Source organism: Ranitomeya variabilis, chromosome 2 (assembly GCF_051348905.1).
Source record: "Ranitomeya variabilis isolate aRanVar5 chromosome 2, aRanVar5.hap1, whole genome shotgun sequence".
Classification (NCBI taxonomy): domain Eukaryota; kingdom Metazoa; phylum Chordata; class Amphibia; order Anura; family Dendrobatidae; genus Ranitomeya; species Ranitomeya variabilis.
In genome coordinates this window covers 126,450,815-126,469,564 of record NC_135233.1, presented here as the reverse complement: position 1 = coordinate 126,469,564, position 18,750 = coordinate 126,450,815, and the positions used below count along the sequence as shown (strand labels likewise).

Here is an 18,750-nt window from a genome sequence, read left to right as displayed (position 1 = left end):
GCAGTTCATTCACTAGGTCCCCCCGCGTCGTTCTGGGATTTTTGCTCACCGTTCTTGTGATCATTCTGACCCCCCGGGGTGGGATTTTGCGTGGAGCCCCAGATCGAGGGAGATTATCAGTGGTCTTGAATGTCTTCCATTTTCTAATTATTGCTCCCACTGTTGATTTCTTCACTCCAAGCTGGTTGGCTATTGCAGATTCAGTCTTCCCAGCCTGGTGCAGGGCTACAGTTTTGTTTCTGGTGTCCTTTGACAGCTCTTTGGTCTTCACCATAGTGGAGTTTGGAGTCAGACTGTTTGAGGGTGTGCACAGGTGTCTTTTTATACTGATAACAAGTTTAAACAGGTGCCATTACTACAGGTAATGAGTGGAGGAAAGAGGAGACTCTTAAAGAAGAAGGTACAGGTCTGTGAGAGCCAGAAATCTTGATTGTTTGTTTCTGACCAAATACTTATTTTCAACCATAATATGCAAATAAAATGATAAAAAAAACAGACTGTGATTTTCTGGATTTTTTTTTCTCAGTTTGTCTCCCATAGTTGAGGTCTACCTATGATGTAAATTACAGACGCCTCTCATCTTTTTAAGTGGTGGAACTTGCACTATTGCTGACTGACTAAATACTTTTTTGCCCCACTGTATACACACACATATATATATATATATATTTTATATATATAGAGAGAGAGATATATAATTGTCTAAGGGTCACTTCCGTCTGTCTGTCTGTCACGGATATTCATTGGTCGCGGCCTATGTCTGTCACGGAAATCCAAGTCGCTGACTGGTCCCGGCAAAACGCCCACAACCAATCAGCGACGGGCACAGTCCAGCAGCGAAATGGCCGCTGCTTACTGCCCTGCACTCAGTGCCCCGTCCATACTCCAGTCAGCGCTCACACAGGGTTAATGGCAGCGTTAACGGACCGCGTTATGCCGCAGGTAACACACTCCATTAACGCTGCTATTAACCCTGTATGACCAACTTTTTACTATTGATGCTGCCTATGCAGCATCAATAGTAAAAAGATCTAATGTTAACAATAATAATAATAAAAAAAAAAAATGGTTATTCTCACCTTCCGACGTGACCCGCTGTCCTCGGCAGTGCAAGCGGCAGGTACCGGTGCCAAGGATGCTATGCGAGAAGGACCTGCCATGACGTCACGGTCATGTGACCGCGACATCATCACAGGTCCTAAGCGCATAGCAACCCTGGGACCGGACGCTGCCGTGTGCACCACACACAGGCTCCAGGACTTCAAGGGGCCTTCGGAAGGTGAGTATATGTTTATTTTTTATTTTAATTCTTTTTTTACCACGCATATAGTGCCCACATTGCTATATACTGCGTGGGCTGTTATATACTACATCTCTGTGCTACACACTATGTAGCTGGGCAATATACTAAATCGCTGTGCTTTATACTACGTAACCTGTGTTATATACTCCATGCGAAGTGTTATATACTACGTGGCTGTGCAATATACTACGTGGCTGTGCAATATACTACGTGGCTGTGCAATATACTACGTGGCTGTGCAATATACTACGTGGCTGTGCAATATACTACGTGGCTGTGCTATATACTACGTGGCTGTGCTATATACTACGTGGCTGTGCTATATACTACGTGCTCTGTGTTATATACTAAGTGGCTGTGCAATATACAATGTGACTGCTATATACTACGTGGCTGTGCAATATACTACGTGGCTGTGCAATATACTACGTCGGTTGTGTTATATACTACGTGACTGTGCAATATAGTACGTGGCCTGTGCTATATACTGCCTACATATTCTAGAATACCCGATACGTTAGAATAGGGCCACCATCAAATACATATACATACAACTGAGAAAAAAGGCAGCACTCCAAGTCTTTTCAAGTGAAAAAAAGTGAGATTTATTCAGCCCACATCTCTGTGCAACGTTTCGGCTCACACTGAGCCTTTTTCAAGCTTGAAAAAGGCTCAGTGTGAGCCGAAACGTTGCACAGAGATGTGGGCTGAATAAATCTCACTTTTTTCACTTGAAAAGACTTGGAGTGCTGCCTTCCTTTTTTCTCAATTGTATACATTTTGGGTGGAGGAACTGACTACTCGACCCAGGAGGCCAGGCACCCACTGGTGAGCATTGTGCTGTTCCATTTTTTTGCTATATTATATATATATATATACACACACACACACACACACACACACACACACACACACACACATATATATATATATATATATATATATATATATATATATATATATACACACACACATATACACATTTATTTTTGTACATACATACATACATATATATATTTAATACAGCGCTAGATAGCTTAAAAACCGGTAATTCAATTGCCAGCTTTTGCCATCTCCTTATCAAAACCGACAGGATATGAGACATGGTTTACATACAGTTAACCATTTCATATCCCTTATTTTTTTTTACATATTCCTCACTACTAATGTTAGAAGTGTCTGTGTGCAAAATTTGGTGGCTCTAGGTGTTAAAATAAAGGGTTAAATCAGATATTAATAGCCTAGAGAGGGACCATGGATATTGCCCCCCCCGGCTAAAACATCTGCCCCCAGCCACCCCAGAAAAGGCATATCTGTAAGATGCGCCTATTCTGGCACTTAGCCACTCTCTTCCCACTCCCCTGTAGCGGTGGGATATGGGGTAATAAAGGGTTAATGTCACCTTGCTGATGTAAGGTGACATTAAGCCAGGTTAATAATGGAGAGATGTCAATAAGACACCTATCCATTATTAATCCAATAGTAGCAAAGGGTTAATAATACACACACATACATTAGGAATAAAGTATTTTAATGAAATAAACACATGGGGTTTTAAAATCTTTATTGTACGCTCAATCCAAGTGAAGACCCTCGTTCTGTAAAAAAATAAATTAATAAAAAAGCAACAATAGCCCATACCTTTCTGGCGACCAGTCATGTCCCACACTGTAAATCCATCCTAACCCCTTTACCCCCAAGGGTGGTTTGCACGTTAATGACCGGGCCAATTTTTACAATTCTGACCACTGTCCCTTTATGAGGTTATAACTCTGGAACGCTTCAACGGATCTTGGCGATTCTGACATTGTTTTCTCGTGATATATTGTACTTCATGATAGTGGTAAAATTTCTTCGATATAATGTGCGTTTATTTGTGAAAAAAACCGGAAATTTGGCGAAAATTTTGAAAATTTTACAATTTTCCAACTTTTAATTTTTATGCCCTTAAATCACAGAGATATGTCACAAAACATACTTAATAGGTAACATTTCCCACATGTCTACTTTGCATCAGCACAATTTAGGAACCAACATTTTTTTTGTTAGGGAGTTATAAGGGTTAAAAGTTGACCAGCAATTTCTCATTTTTACAACACCATTTTTTTTTTAAGGGACCACATCTCATTTGAAGTCATTTTGAGGGGTCTATATGATAGAAAATACCCAAGTGTGACACCATTCTAAAAACTGCACCCTTCAAGGTGCTCAAAACCACATTCAAGAAGTTTACTAACCCTTCAGGTGTTTCACAGGAATTTTTGGAATGTTTAAATAAAAATTAACATTTAACTTTTTTTTACACAAAATTTATTTCAGCTCCAATTTGTTTTATTTTACCAAGGGTAACAGGAGAAAATGGACCCAAAAGTTGTTGTACAATTTGTGCTGAGTATGCTGATACCCCATATGTGGGGGTAAACCACTGTTTGGGCGCATGGCAGAGCTTGGAAGGGAAGGAGCGCCATTTGACTTTTCAATGCAAAATTGACTGGAATTGAGATGGGACACCATGTCGCGTTTGGAGAGCCCCTGATGTGCCTAAACATTGAAACCCCCCCCCAAGTGACACTATTTTGGAAAGTAGACCCCCTAAGGAACTTATCTAGATGTGTGGTGAGCACTTTGACCCACCAAGTGCTTCACAGAAGTTTATAATGCAGAGCCGTAAAAATAGAAAATCATATTTTTTCACAAAAATGATCTTTTCGCCCCCAATTTTTTATTTTCCCAAGGATAAGAGAAGAAATCAGGGTGGATAAAAATCTATGTTTTTTTTAAAAAAAAAAATCAAAATCGGATTTTTTTGATTTAAATCGGATTTTTTTGATTTAAATCAGATTTTTTTCAATAAACTGCTTTTTGAGGAAAATATTTTACCATCCAAAGGTTCTTCCATCATGAGATAAAGCTGAGTTGTTTAACTCAGTAGAATAAAGGCTGTATATGTGTAACATTCACAATGCCATGCTCTTCCAGAGGTTTCTGTAGGATTAGTGGGCAGTTTCTCTCCTATATTATGACAGACGCTCGCTTTACTTACGCAGTTCTCAAACCTGAATTTGACTCCGCAGAGGTCCCAGCCTCTTCTTCACGGCAAAAATGTTACAACATGAACAGAGTTGAGAAAAAGACCTTAATCCTATTGTTCTACAAACCTATGAATACAGAATCAACCCCTTCAGTGCCAAGTCCAAGAAGTTAGACAATATGTTTCTGATTGTTTGGAGTGGAATAGATCTGCACAACACAAGAGGAATGTGAATCTAAGTGTGAGGAGGAGGAAGGGCAAGCAGACAAGAAAGTGAAACTTTGAGCACAATACTGCAGCATAGCCACAGACAGACAAGTCTGGATCTGTTTGTGTGTACGATACGATCTGAGGTTTATTACATTCTTTCATTATAATGGCAGCAGGCCGTAAAAGAGACCCAGTTTGGGAATATTTTAATGAAGCTCCTTCGCCTATCGGTAAGGCAGGCATGCGTGCAAAATGCAAACGATGCAACAAAGAGATGCAAGGCCTTGTGGCGCGAATGAGGCAACATCATGAGAAGTGCGGTGATGAAGATGACCAAAGAAACACTTCTGAACAGGCAGGATCTTCAGGTTGGTAAACATTTTTATTGAATCCTAGTTTTAAAGACTGAACTGTAATGTGTGAGAAAAATTATATTTCTTATTATTACTGCATGTTACTGTCATTTGGTACAGTTATGAAGAAAAACAAATATTCCTTTTGGGGCAGGGGCAGTGATGTGTTGTGTACAATAAGCAGAAATTGTATAAACAATAAAATAACAGCATTGACTTTTTTTGTTTAGGGGAATTCATGGATTCTGGAAACTATCCACCTCCAAGATCACCATCATCCTGTTCTACAGTTTCAGTGTTATCCATCCAGGATAGTGCTTCATTAGCAGCAGCATCATCATCAGACACCCACAGCCACATATCACCATCACCCAAAAGGAAGAAAAAACCTTTACCACCTGGAACCACCATAGATAGGTTTGTGATAAGAACTAGCAGATTAGAAAAAGAGTTGATTGATGAAAAAATTGCCCAGTTTATTTATGCAACGAACTCTTCTTTCCGTCTGACTGAGAACCCACATTTCATTAATATGGTTCAGTCACTGAGACCAGGATACAGTCCACCCAGCAGAGCTGATGTTGCAGGGAAACTGCTGGATCAAGTGTATGACAGAGAAGTGGAGCAATGTGCAACAGCTCTGGAGGGTAAAATTGTTAACCTAAGTATTGATGGGTGGAGTAATGTCCACAATGATCCTATTGTATGTGCTTGTATAACAACAGAAGAAGGTAAAGTCTTCCTTGCACAAACAACTGATACGTCAGGAAATGCACACACACCGCAGAATACTTACAAGAAGTGGCAGTAAAAGCTATAACGACATGTGAACAAAAATTCAAATGTCTAATACGCAGTTTGGTCACTGACAATGCTGCAAACGTATCCAAGATGAGAAGAGATTTAGAAGAGCAGGGAGGGAATACAAAGCTGCTAATAACATATGGTTGCAGTGCTCATTTGCTGCACCTCTTAGCCAAAGACTTAAGTGTTCCAGAAATAAAGGCTAATGTTGTTGAAATTGCTAAATACTTCCGTAATAATCATTTTGCTGCAGCAGCTCTGAAAAGGATGGGTGGAACCAAGCTAACGCTCCCACAAAATGTTAGATGGAACTCTGTGGTGGACTGTTTTGAGCAGTATATCAAAAACTGGCCTATTCTGATGACACTTTGTGAAGAAAATCGAGATAAAATAGATGGCACTGTCACGGCCAAAATCCTCAACATTGGGCTTAAGAGAAATGTTGAACATATGCTGAGCTTCCTGAAACCCATCTCTCAAGCTTTAAACAAAATACAGAAAAATAGCTGTTTTATTGCGGATGCTGTTGAAATTTGGAAGGAACTGAGTGAACACTTAAAAACAGAACTACACATGGACAGAATTAAATTACAAGCAGTAAACAAACGAATGGGACAAGCACTGACTCCAGCTAATTTTTTGGCAAATATTGTCAATATCCAATATCAGGGTCAAAACCTAAGTGCTGAGGAAGAGGAGTTAGCTATGACATGGGTATCCAGCAATCATCCATCTTTAATGCCAACTATAATAAACTTCAGAGCTAAGGGGGAACCATTCAAAAAATATATGTTTGCTGAAGATATTTTAAGGAAGGTCACACCAGTAAACTGGTGGAAGTCACTTAAGCGCTTGGATTTAGAGACTGTTCAAGTAATGATTTCACTTTTAACAGCAGTAGCTTCTTCTGCAGGCGTTGAAAGAATATTCTCTTCCTTTGGACTCATTCATTCTAAATTGAGAAATCGGTTGGGACCCAATAAAGCAGGAAAGCTTGTTTTTCTTTTCCAGATTATGAATAGGAACAAAGAAGAAGATGATGATGAAGATGACGACAAGTGAGCTACAGAGGACAGCAGGGACAGTAGTATTTAAGTTTTTCATGTGTCGGCTGGGCTGACAGTCTAAGTTTCTTAAAATATATATATATTTTGTTTAGCCAAATTAGTTAACAAACATGGATGTTTGTTTAAGCAAATAACTTATGCTGTAATGTTGTTATTGTTTCAGTTGAATAAATCTATTTAAATTGTTATTAAGGTCAGGACTATTTTTCCTCTTCCTAAGTACAACAGAACAGTGGTGTCCAAATATGAATGATTAACCCATTAAACTGGGGAGAAAAAAAGTAATATAAAAAGTGATTCTAAAAATCTTCATCTACTTGCATGTTAAAGTAGCAAGAACTAGTTTAGGTAGAAACTTTGATTTAAATCACTGATTTAAATCAAGCCTTACTGACTAGTGATTTAAATCGTGATTTAAATCAGTTAGATTTAAATCAAATCCACCCTGGAAGAAATTGGACCCCAAAAGTTGTTGTGCAATTTGTCCTGAGTACGCTGATACCCCATATGTGGGGGTAAACGACTGTTGGGGCGCATGGCAGAGCTCGGAAGGGAAGGAGCGCCGTTTGACTTTTCAATCCAAAATTGACTGGAATTGAGATGGGACACCATGTCGCGTTTGGAGAGCCCCTGATATGCCTAAACATTGAAACCCCCCACAAGTGACACTATTTTGGAAAGTAGACCCCCTAAGGTACTTATCTAGATGTGTTTTGAAAGCTTTGATCCCCCAAGTGTTTCACTACAGTTTATAACGCAGAGCCGTGAAAATAAAAAAACCTTTTTTTTTTTTTGTTTTTCACAAAAATGATTTTTTAGCCCCCAGTTTTGTATTTTCACAAGGGTAACAGGATAAATTGGACCCCAAAAATGTGAGGTGATGAGGTGTGTCAGGGGTTAATGTGCCGGGGGCGGTCCGTGACCGCTCCTGGCACATAGTGCCGGATGTCAGCTGCGATAGTCAGCTGACACCCGGCCGCGATCGGCCCCCGTGAGCGCGGCCGATCGCGCTGGACGTACTATCCCGTCGGTGGTCATACGGGCCCACCCCACCTCGACGGGATAGTACGTCCAATGTCAGAAAGGGGTTAAGGGGTTAAATAAATTTACAACCAAGAGCCTGCTAATGCAGCTGTTGCTCCTGGTTGTAAAAACTGGGGAATGAAAGGAATGCAGGGGAACGTAGCATGTTAGACTTGCGGTGATGCGCCCCCTTGTGGCAATAACTCATATGAACTCTAGCGTGGGAAAATATTCAGAAACATTTCCAAGCTAGAGTTCATGAGTTTATGCCAGCAGGGGGCGCATCAACGCAAGTCTACGATGATGCTATGTTCCCCTGCATTCCACTGATTCCCCAGTTTTTACAAACAGGAGCAACAGCTGCATTAGCAGGCTCTTGGTTGTAAATTTATTTAAAGGGAACCTGTCATCTGAATTTGGCGGGCCCTTTTTTCGGTCCGATGGGCGGTGTTTTCGGGTGTGTTATTCACCCCTTCCTTTCCCGCTGGCCGCAATATCATCTTGAAGTTGATTTGCTTTCCTTCGTACAACACGCCTGCGCAAGGCAATCTTGCCTTGCGCACGTGCAGTATGCTTGCCCAACTGCGGGCAAAGCCGAAAAGCATTAGTGCGCATGCGCCGGCGCACTATGTCCCAGAAGTATTTCGCTGTGTTCTGGAACACAGTGCGCCGGCGCATGCGCACTAATGCTTTTCGGCTTTGCCCGCAGTTTGGCAAAGCATACTGCGTGTGCGCAAGGCAAAATTGCCTTGCGCAGGTGTGTTCTGAATACGATGATACCTCATATGTGGGGGTAAACCACTGTTTGGGCGCATGAGAGAGCTCGGAAGGGAAGGAGCGCCATTTGGAATGAACTTAGATGGAATGATCTGCAGGCATCACATTGCGTTTGCAGAGCCCCTAATCTACCTAAACCGTAGAAACCCCCCACAAGTGAACCCATATTGGAAACTAGACACCCCAAGGAACTTATCTAGATGTGTTGTGAGAATTTTGAACCCCCAAGTGTTTCACTACAGTTTATAACGCAGAGCCGTGAAAATAAAAAATCCTTTTTTTTTTTTTTCCACAAAAATTATTTTTTAGCCCCCAGTTTTGTATTTTCCCATGGGTAACAGGAGAAATTGGACCCCAAAAGTTGTTGTCCAATGTGTCCTGAGTACGCTGATACCTCATATGTTGGGGTAAACCCCTATTTGGGCGCACGGGAGAGCTCGGAAGGAAAGGAGCACTGTTTTACTTTTTCAACGCAGAATTGGCTGGAATTGAGATCGGACGCCATATCGCGTTTGGAGAGCCCCTGATGTGCCTAAACAGTGGAAACCCCCCAATTATAACTGAAACCATAATCCAAACACACCCCTAACACTAATCCCAACGGTAACCCTAACCACACCCCTAACCCTGACACACCCCTAACCCTAATCCCAACCCTATTCCCAACCGTAAATGTAATCCAAACCCTAACCCTAACTTTAGCCCCAACCCTAACTGTAGCCCTAACCCTAGCCCTAACCCTAGCCCTAACCTTAGCCCTAACCCTAATGGGAAAATGGAAATAAATACATTTTTAAATTTTAAAATTTTTCCCTAACTAAGGGGGTGATGAAGGGGGGTTTGATTTACTATTTATAGCGGGTTTTCTAGCGGATTTTTGATTGGCAGCCGTCACACACTAAAAGACGCTTTTTATTGCAAAAAATGTTTTTTTGCGTTACCACATTTTGAGAGCTATAATTTTTCCATATTTTGGTCCACAGAGTCATGTGAGGTCTTGTTTTTTGCGGGACATTTGATGCTTTTATTGGTAACATTTTCGGGCACGTGACATTTTTTGATCGCTTTTTATTCCGATTTTTGTGAGGCAAAATGACAAAAAAACAGCTATTCATGAATTTCTTTTGGGGAAGGCGTTTATACCGTTCCACGTTTGGTAAAATGGATAAAGCAGTTTTATTCTTCGGGTCAGTACGATTACAGCGACACCTTAATTATATCATTTTTTTATGTTTTGGCACTTTTATAGAAAAAATAATTATTTTTGCATCGCTTTATTCTGAGGACTATAACTTTATTTTTTCGCTGATGATGCTGCATGGCGGCTCGTTTTTTGCGGGACAAGATGACGTTTTCAGTGGTACCATGGTTATTTATTTGCGTCTTTTTGATCTCGTGCTACTCCACTTTTTGTTCGGCAGTATGATAATAAAGCGTTGTTTTTTGCCTCTTTTTTTTTTTTACGGTGTTCACTGAAGGGGTTAACTAGTGGGACGTTTTATAGGTCGGGTCGTTACGGATGCGGCGATACTAAATATGTGTAATTTTATTGTTTTCTTTTTTTATTTAGATAAAGGAATGTATTTATTGGAACAATATTTATTTTTTTTATTATTATTTATTTAGGATTTTTTTTTTTTTTTTAACACATGTAAATTTTTTTTCTTTTTACATTTTTACTTTGGGGGGGGGGCATCACAGTAAAGTGACAGATCGCTGATCTGACACTTTGCTGTGCACTGTGTCAGATCGGCGATCTGACATGCACTGCTGGAGGCTTCCCGGCGCCTGCTCTGAGCAGGCGCTGTGAAGCCACCTCCCTGCAGGACCCTGATGCAGCCGCGCGGCCATTTTGGATCCGGGGCTTGCAGGGAGGAGACGCTCGGTACAAGGTGAGCACATCGCCTTGTACCGTGTTTGATCACGGTTTGTTCATGTTTGATCGCAATGTGCCGGGGGCGGTCCGTGACCACTCCTGCCACATAGTGCCGGATGTCAGCTGCGATAGTCAGCTGACACCCGGCCGCAATCGTCCGCGCTCCCCCCGTGAGCGTGGCTGATCGCGCTGGACGTACTATTCCGTCCTTGGGAAGTAGGGCCCACCCCACATGGACGGAATAGTACGTCCAATGGCAGAAAGGGGTTAAAAGGATACCCCAGGAAGATGAGATTAGAATATATTTACATCAACATCACATCAAAACTATAAATGCTCAACTACTTTTTCTAACTTCCTTCCCTTGCAGTGTACTTTCAGGGGTTGTAAGCGCAATACTCTGACACATTCCCAACAGATTTGGTTTACAGGCTGCCGATATGATTTCTGTAACATTTACATTAACAAATAATACTTTTGTACTTCGTGTTCAGCATCCTGAAATTAATGCAGCTTTAAAACTGAATAATATTAAAAATAAAAAAACAAAAGAAATTTTAGAGAAGGAACAAAACTAAATATAATTTACTTTTTTTTTTTTAATTTTGCCAGCTCACTAACCTGGTGGATAAGAGTGGTCGCCACCGACAATCCATTCCAACAGAGCTTCTATCAAATCCAAGTTAATTTTATCCAAGTCCATGGCAGACAGGGTTTTAATAACAGATTTACTAACATCTGTGAGGATTAGAAAAAGAAAAGAAAATCAGACATTTTGTACAGTGAGAGGCGTAGGAGAAATGCACTTTAGTTACAAAAGTTGAAAATAAAAGACAAATCCATCAAGTTAAATCTTTATTGATGCATTATACCTTCTTGATCACTACATTATTTATAACCCACAATGTCAATTGTTGTGAAAAAGCATCTGGACATTTTTTTTATATGAGGATATAGTGTCTGCCATTACTAGCTCTTGTGGTCGGCATTCCACAGTCTGACTGCTTTAACTGTAAAGAACCCTTTCCTGTTTAGAAGCCAAAGTCATCTTTCATCCACATGTAATGAATGTCCCTTGGTCCTTTGTAAAATCCTTGGGAGAATTCCTTTGTATTGACCACGCTTCTATATAATCAAATAAACAAGATCATTTTTGAGGAGTCTTTTTTCCATAGCTAAGAAAGCCCAACTGTTCTAACCTCTCAACATAGGAGAGGTCTTCCATCTCCTCTGCCGAGTGGAGCACTGTAGAGATGAGTTCCTCCCATAAAAGATCACACTCCAGACATACAGATATGTGAGATAATACCAATGGAGTTTCTAAAGGTGGTTACAAAAAAATGTTGCCCATTTGTATCCTACACTGCCCTACAGATGTTCTTGTACTAAAGTATATTACCCCTGTAACGGTCCGACAGCTCCTTGAAGCTCAGCTGCTGATCTGACATGCTGTCCTTCACTGTCCTGCTGTCCTGCAACCTCAGGCTTGAGTTAATCTCTTGCTCCAGTTCTTCAAGGACTTCTCCATAACCCTTCCCCTTCTTTCCTTTAGAAGAATCCTGTGAGTAGGAGTGCTTAGAAGATCGATGATAGGGGCTGCCCTCTTCCAGCACATACCTGACAGGAGGACAAAAAAGGAATATATTGGGTGCATGAGATCATCAATAATACCAGTGTCTTAGGGTACCGTCACACAGTGAAATTTCCATCGCTGCGACGGCACGATTCGTGACGTCGCAGCGTCGTATGAATATCGCTCCAGCGTCGTAGACTGTGGTCACACTTTGCAATCACGGCGCTGGAGCGATGCCGAAGTCCCCGGGTAACCAGGGTAAACATCGGGTTACTAAGCGCAGGGCCGCACTTAGTAACCCGATGTTTACCCTGGTTACAAGCGTAAACGTAAAAAAACCAAACAGTACATACTTACATTCCGGTGTCTGTCCCCCGGCGTTCTGCTTCTCTCCACTGTGTAAGCACCATAGCCGGAAAGCAGAGCGGTGACGTCACCGCGTCACTGCTGTGCTCACTTTCCGGCCGGCAGGCGCTCACACAGTGGAGAGAAGCTGAGACGCCGGAGGACAGACACCGGAATGTAAGTATGTACTGTTTGGTTTTTTTACGTTTACGCTTGTAACCAGGGTAAACATCGGGTTACTAAGCGCGGCCCTGCGCTTAGTTACCCGATGTTTACCCTGGTTACAAGCGAACACATCGCTGGATCGCTGTCACACACAACGATCCAGCGATGTCAGCGGGTGATCAAGCGACGAAAGAAAGTTCCAAACGATGTGCTACGACGTACGATTCTCAGCAGGGTCCCTGATCGCTGCTGCGTGTCAGACACTGCGATATCGTAACGATATCGCTAGAACGTCACGAATCGTACCGTCGTAGCGATGGAAATTTCACTGTGTGACGGTACCCTTAGTTACAGTGCTGAATAGATAATATTACGGAGGCTCAATTTACACAGAAAAAGCTGCACTTTCCCATTACAGCATAATTATCCATATGCAGATTTGGTGTGATTAACAAAAACACAAAAGGTAAAAGTGTGTATTTTCTAATTTCTCAAAGACTGGAACATAGTTTCGCAAGCCTAGGTAAGATGTAATCTTGTCACCCAGCACCCAGGAAGCACCTTACCATGTGTAGCTATCCATCTCTGGATGAAGCGACGGCGAAACGAGTTTCTGTCATAAATAGATGAGGCAGTATGGTGTATCCAGTGGTACCGATTTATGTATAACTACTAGTATTTACATATACTCTTCTTACGCTCCTAACCTTATAGTTTGAATCGGAACTTCAGAAAATGTTTGATTAGCCATTCATGCACTAGGCACTTTTTCTTCTACCACTTAGCACTTTTACTGTATTGCACACGTGATATTTTAGGCTTGACACTTTTATTGGGGCATTATATGTATTTACTAGATGGTGGCCCGATTCTAACGCATCGAGTATTCTAGAATATGTATGTATGTACGTACGTACGTACGTATATAGCAGCCACATAGTATATAGCACAGCCACGTAGTATATAGGAGCCACGTAGTATATAACACAGCCACGTAGTATATAACACAGCCCACATAATATATAGCACAGTCCACGCAGTATATTATTATATTTTGATCATCTGCTTCTTAGTTACTTATTGATACACAATTTATTTTATAGTTTCATATATTTGGTATTTACCACGCATTTGATGTGGTAATAAAGACACCGCCTCCTCCTTCTAGGCATGTATATGAGGCTTTTTAATACGGTTTAATAAGTTTGTGATTAATAAAACTATATTTTTATACTTGAACAATACTGTATGTGGTCCTTCTCTTGTAGGTTTATTAGGCATATTTGGCGTGAAAAAATAATAGCAAATAGACAGAGATGCTTACCTGCCAAGGCCTCCAAACGAATGCACTAAAAGGATGCAGTAGACCCATGTAGTTAAGATGGCGGCAACACAGGTGAAAATTGTGGTGTCTGTTCACATGGGATGCATTTGGATAGCACTGGGCAGCCCGCCTGAATTATTTGAGGATTTCTAAGTCCTCTTTTTGTTCTATGTGGTTTAGTGTTAGGACTCACAAGTGTGGGGACCCTTGGCACGGGTTGCGAGGTTGCGTATTTTGACCAAAATATTAACTAATACCTCACATTTTTATATGTGTTTTTTGCACTTTATTTTTCGGGGTGCAGTTGTGCCCATTCTGTCTTGTAAACTGTGGTGTCTGTTCACATGGGATGCATTTGGATGGCGCTGGGCAGCAAGCCTGATCTAATAGAAGGGTGTCACTACTAGGCTGTTAACCTGGATGCTGTGCATTTCCATTGTGTGAACAGCGCCGCATACAAGTCTTCATTGTGCATTCACATGCCAAGCAACCACCCCCTCCTAGGATTGGTAGGCTGTGAGCGGTTGGCTCATCTGTATTTTTGCACCTGTGTTGCCGCCATCTTAACTACATGGGTCCACTGCATCCTGATAGTGCATTTAATTGGAGGCCTGGGCAGGTAAGCATCTCTGCCTTTTTGCTATTTTTGAATTTTTGGAGGATTTCCAAGTCCTCTTTTTGTGCTAGGTGGCATATTTGGTGTGAGTAGCAAAGTAAAAAAAGGCAGGAAGTTTATAAAAAGAAATAAAATTTTCGTTTCTTTAAGGCTGCAACATGGTTTCCCATTCGCTTCTGCAAAGTCTAGGAACGATGTAATAAGACGAAATCTTGTGGTCCAATGCCCAGTCTAATAAGGAAGCACCTTACCAGGTGTAGCTGTAACTGTGTCGAATACTCATTCTCTATGGGACTGCTAGAGAGCTGAGCGATGTATTTGACCATCTTCAGCAGTACCATAGAGAATTAATACAGCGGCAATCCAGCTGCTCCATACATTGCGCACAGGCACTACATACACTGCGCGCAGGCACTACATACACTGCTCCACCATTCAGATGCTGCATTATGACTGCAAGGGTCTTAGTTGTTGGACCCCCTTCATTCAAGATGTGGTCACCTCTCCGGTGGATTGGTGATCATTTCTTGTACCCAGAATATCCCTTTAAGCTTCATATTTCACCTTGCTTTGGCAATGGCATCTTCCAGGAAATATTGGTCCACCGGGAAAGTACGACCTGGAATATAAAAGTTTCAGTCACTTTACATATAGTTCATACACTCAGTTTAGCAAATTTATAAATATGGTAATTTCATTTCAACTGTACCAAATAAATAAATACCAAACCCCATGGAGGCCAGTGGAGTGATACACGGGTACTGAAATACTATGATATGTAAAACATACAATACCACCTTCACATGATCATTAACCAGTATCTTTTTCCCATGAGACAATAGAAACTTAACTTTTTTTTTCAGTGGGTGCAGTTGTGATAAAAAATGTTATTATTTTAAAGGTTGTTTTTCTGCATATTTCATTATTATTGATCGCATTGTGCAGAAATTTTTCCTGGTTAGATATTGGTGGTTCTAAGTCTCTTATGCTTCAAAGCAACTAGGGTAACTAAAGGGGGGAGCAGAGGGGGTCAGTGGTCCTGAGCCCACTTTCAGTTCTGTGTTTCAGTGGGCATAGTGTGGAAGTACAGCTAAAGTCTGTGCTAAAGCAGGGAGCTAAGGTCTCCCAGTAAATACAATTATGTCTGTTAATATGGCCAGATAATTTGAAAGAAGCGTCATCACTCCACATAAGGTCATCAAAAATTACTGGATTTTCTTCAATTTCGTTAAGCATAATCTCACTAAATTGCAGCCGCCTGTCTGGACCATCCTCCAATAAACCATGAATTAGACGAGGACGATAAGCTTTCCACCCAATAGATTTCAGGATTCGCATGATGGAAGCTCCTGAAATTCCCAATTCTAAAGAGACTCTTCTGGTGAACTTTTTTGGACTCTGAACAAATGTTTCAGCAACAAGTTGTTTATTATTTTCTGTACAGGCTGTTTTGGGTCGACCAGTTTTTGGAGCATTAGGGATTGAGCCAGTAGCATCGATTTTGTCACGAATGTGGTAAATGGTTTGTCTCTTTGGGGCTTGAGTACCAAATGTTTCAACCCAATTTGCTCTAACTGTTTCGACATTTTGAAATTTCCAATACTCTTAAAATCCATTTTCTTTGATCTGTATTTAAATTATTTGCCATTATGGGTTACCCGAATTAAGCTACTTTCACACTTCCGTCGGTACGGGGCCGTCGCAAACCGTCGGCCTGACGGATGTTGTGCTAAATTTAGCACAACGTGGGCAGCGGATGCAGTCTTACGACGCATCTGCTGCCCAGTGTGATGAGCGGGGAGGAGGGGGCGGAGTTCCGGCCGCGCATGCGCGGTCGGAAAAAGCGGAACTGACGGACAAAAAAACGTTGCATGGAACGTTTTTTTGTCCCGACGGAGCGCTAAAACACGACGCATCCGTCGCACGATGGATGCGACGTGTGTACATCCGTCGCAATCCGTCGTCCATTGTAGTGTATGGCAAAAAAACGGATCACGCGGGCACATTTGCAAGATCCGTTTTTTTGCCATAACGTCGGATTGCGACGGACCACAGAAGAAGGAAGTGTGAAAGTAGCCTTATCTGAAAAGAAAACAGATTTGGGGGAGATTTATCTGTGAAAACTGGATCTGTGAAACTGACTCAGTTGCTCTTAGCAACCAATCAGATTCCACCTTTCCCTTTTTTCAAAGAGTCTGTGAAGAATGAAAAGTTTGATAAATGTCCCCCTTCATAACCCTATTACACATACTGTCCACCTACTTTTGGACGCGCGCGCCTGCATGCGTGCGTATATATAGAAAATTGTACATTCACACTGAAGGCATCAAAACTATGAATTAACACATGTGGAATTATATACTTTTTTTTTTAATTTAAATAGGTTTTTATTAAGAATAAACAAACATTACATTTCAATAACCTTTCAATTTGTTACATACAAATTTTCTCATTTTCAACAACCCCAACAATCCCCGCATCCCCCCCCTAAATGACAGCTCAACTCCTTTTAGGCCATGTTCACACAATGCGTTTTTTACCGCGGAACCGCAGCGATTTTGCCGCTGCGGGTCCGCAGCTGTTTTCCATGCAGGGTACAGTACAATGTAACCCTATGGAAAACAGGAAACGCTGTGCACATGATCCTGAAATTCACTAAAAAAGCCGCGCTGAATAGCTGCGGTAAAAAAGAAGGACCATGTCACTTCTTTGTGCGGAACTGCAGCGGTTCTGCACCCATAGACCTCCATTGTGAGGTCAAACCCGCAGTAAAACCCGCAGATCAAAAATATATCTGCGGGTTTTATTGCGGTTATGGGTGGAGAAACCGCTGCAGCAGGAAGTGCGGGGAAGCGGGCGGAAGTGCGTGGGCGGAAGTGCGTGGGCGGAGTGTGTTCCGAAGTGACATGGAGGCATACCGTCGCATGGGGATCGATGTCGGCCGTTTGATAGATTTGGTATGTGTGTGTGTGTGTGTGTGTGTGTGTGTGTGTGTGTGTGTGTGTGTGTGTGTGTGTGTGTGTGTGTGTGTGTATGTATGTATGTATGTGTGTGTGTGTCCCCATGCGACGCTAGTGCCACCATTGTGCTAAGTCGCCGTATGGGACTACTACTCCCATCCGGTATTAGGATGGGAGAGTTGTCCCTGTGTCCGGCGACTTAGCACAGTTGTAAAGTTACACAAAACACACACAATACACATACATGACACACAGTACATACAACATATAACACAGAGTATATACTCACCAACAGCACACTGGTAGGCGAAGCCCTCGATCCCCTAGAAAAAATCCCAAAATAAAAAATCAAATCCATACTCCCTGTCCACAGAATCCATAAAACGAGTGTCCCACGCCGATCGGCTGCTCTCCAGCGATACACTGCCAGGAGCGAAGCTCCTGGCAGTGTATCGCGTACTGTTCCGGAGTTCAATGGCTCCGGCGTCTCGGTTAACGGCAGTACAGCTGCGTTGAACTTTCCCACGCAGCACTGCCGTTAAGCGAGAGTGCCGGGGTCAATGACCGCCGGTAAACTCGCTCGCGCATGCGCAGTGACACACCGACAGGAACTATGGCTCCTGTCAGTGTGTTGCTGCAGCCGTGGAGAGCAGACATATCTCTGGATGTGTCTGTTCTCCATGGAAGATCTTCGTGGGACCCTCGATGGATTTCTGCGGACAGGGCCAGGGAGTATGAATTTGTTTTTTTATTTTGCGTCTTTCAGGTCAAGGGTCTTCAGGACGGATTGAGCGTACAATAAAATATGGTCAAAAAGTGTGTCTTTATTTCATTAAAATATTTTTTTTCTAGTGGTTTTTTTTTAACCCTTTCATTGGATTAATAATGGATAGGCGTCTTATTGACGCCTCTCCATTATTAACCGGGATTAATGCCACCTTACAACAGCAAAAATACGTGCAACTGAAATACGTGGCACTTAAATACGTGATACGTGCAACTGAAATACGTGGCACTTAAATACGTGATACGTGGCACTGAAATACGTGGCACTTAAATACGTGGCACTGAAATACGTGATACCTGGCACTGAAATACGTGATACGTGGCACTTAAATACGTGGCACTGAAATACGTGATACGTGGCACTGAAATACTTAAATACGTGGCACTGAAATACGTGGCACTGAAATACGTGGCACTGAAATACGTGGCACTGAAATACGTGGCACTGAAATTCGTGATACGTGGCACTGAAATACGTGGCACTTAAATACGTGGCACTGAAATACGTGATACCTGGCACTGAAATACGTAATACGT

The 18,750-nt window shown here is 41.9% G+C and overlaps 1 protein-coding gene across 3 annotated transcripts in view; it reads right to left on the bottom strand.

Annotated features, from left to right (window-relative positions):
- The window catches only part of DHX57 (DExH-box helicase 57), a 91,711-nt gene that overhangs the window by 35,835 nt on the left and 37,126 nt on the right, over positions 1 to 18,750 (bottom strand). For all 3 annotated transcript variants that reach the window (XM_077282955.1, XM_077282957.1, XM_077282956.1), the window contains 3 exons: positions 15,032 to 15,086; positions 11,844 to 12,061; positions 11,066 to 11,182 (listed from right to left, as the gene is read on the bottom strand). In XM_077282955.1, the coding sequence (XP_077139070.1) occupies positions 11,066 to 11,182; positions 11,844 to 12,061; positions 15,032 to 15,086 (390 nt within the window). The remainder of the gene's footprint in view (positions 1 to 11,065; positions 11,183 to 11,843; positions 12,062 to 15,031; positions 15,087 to 18,750) is intronic.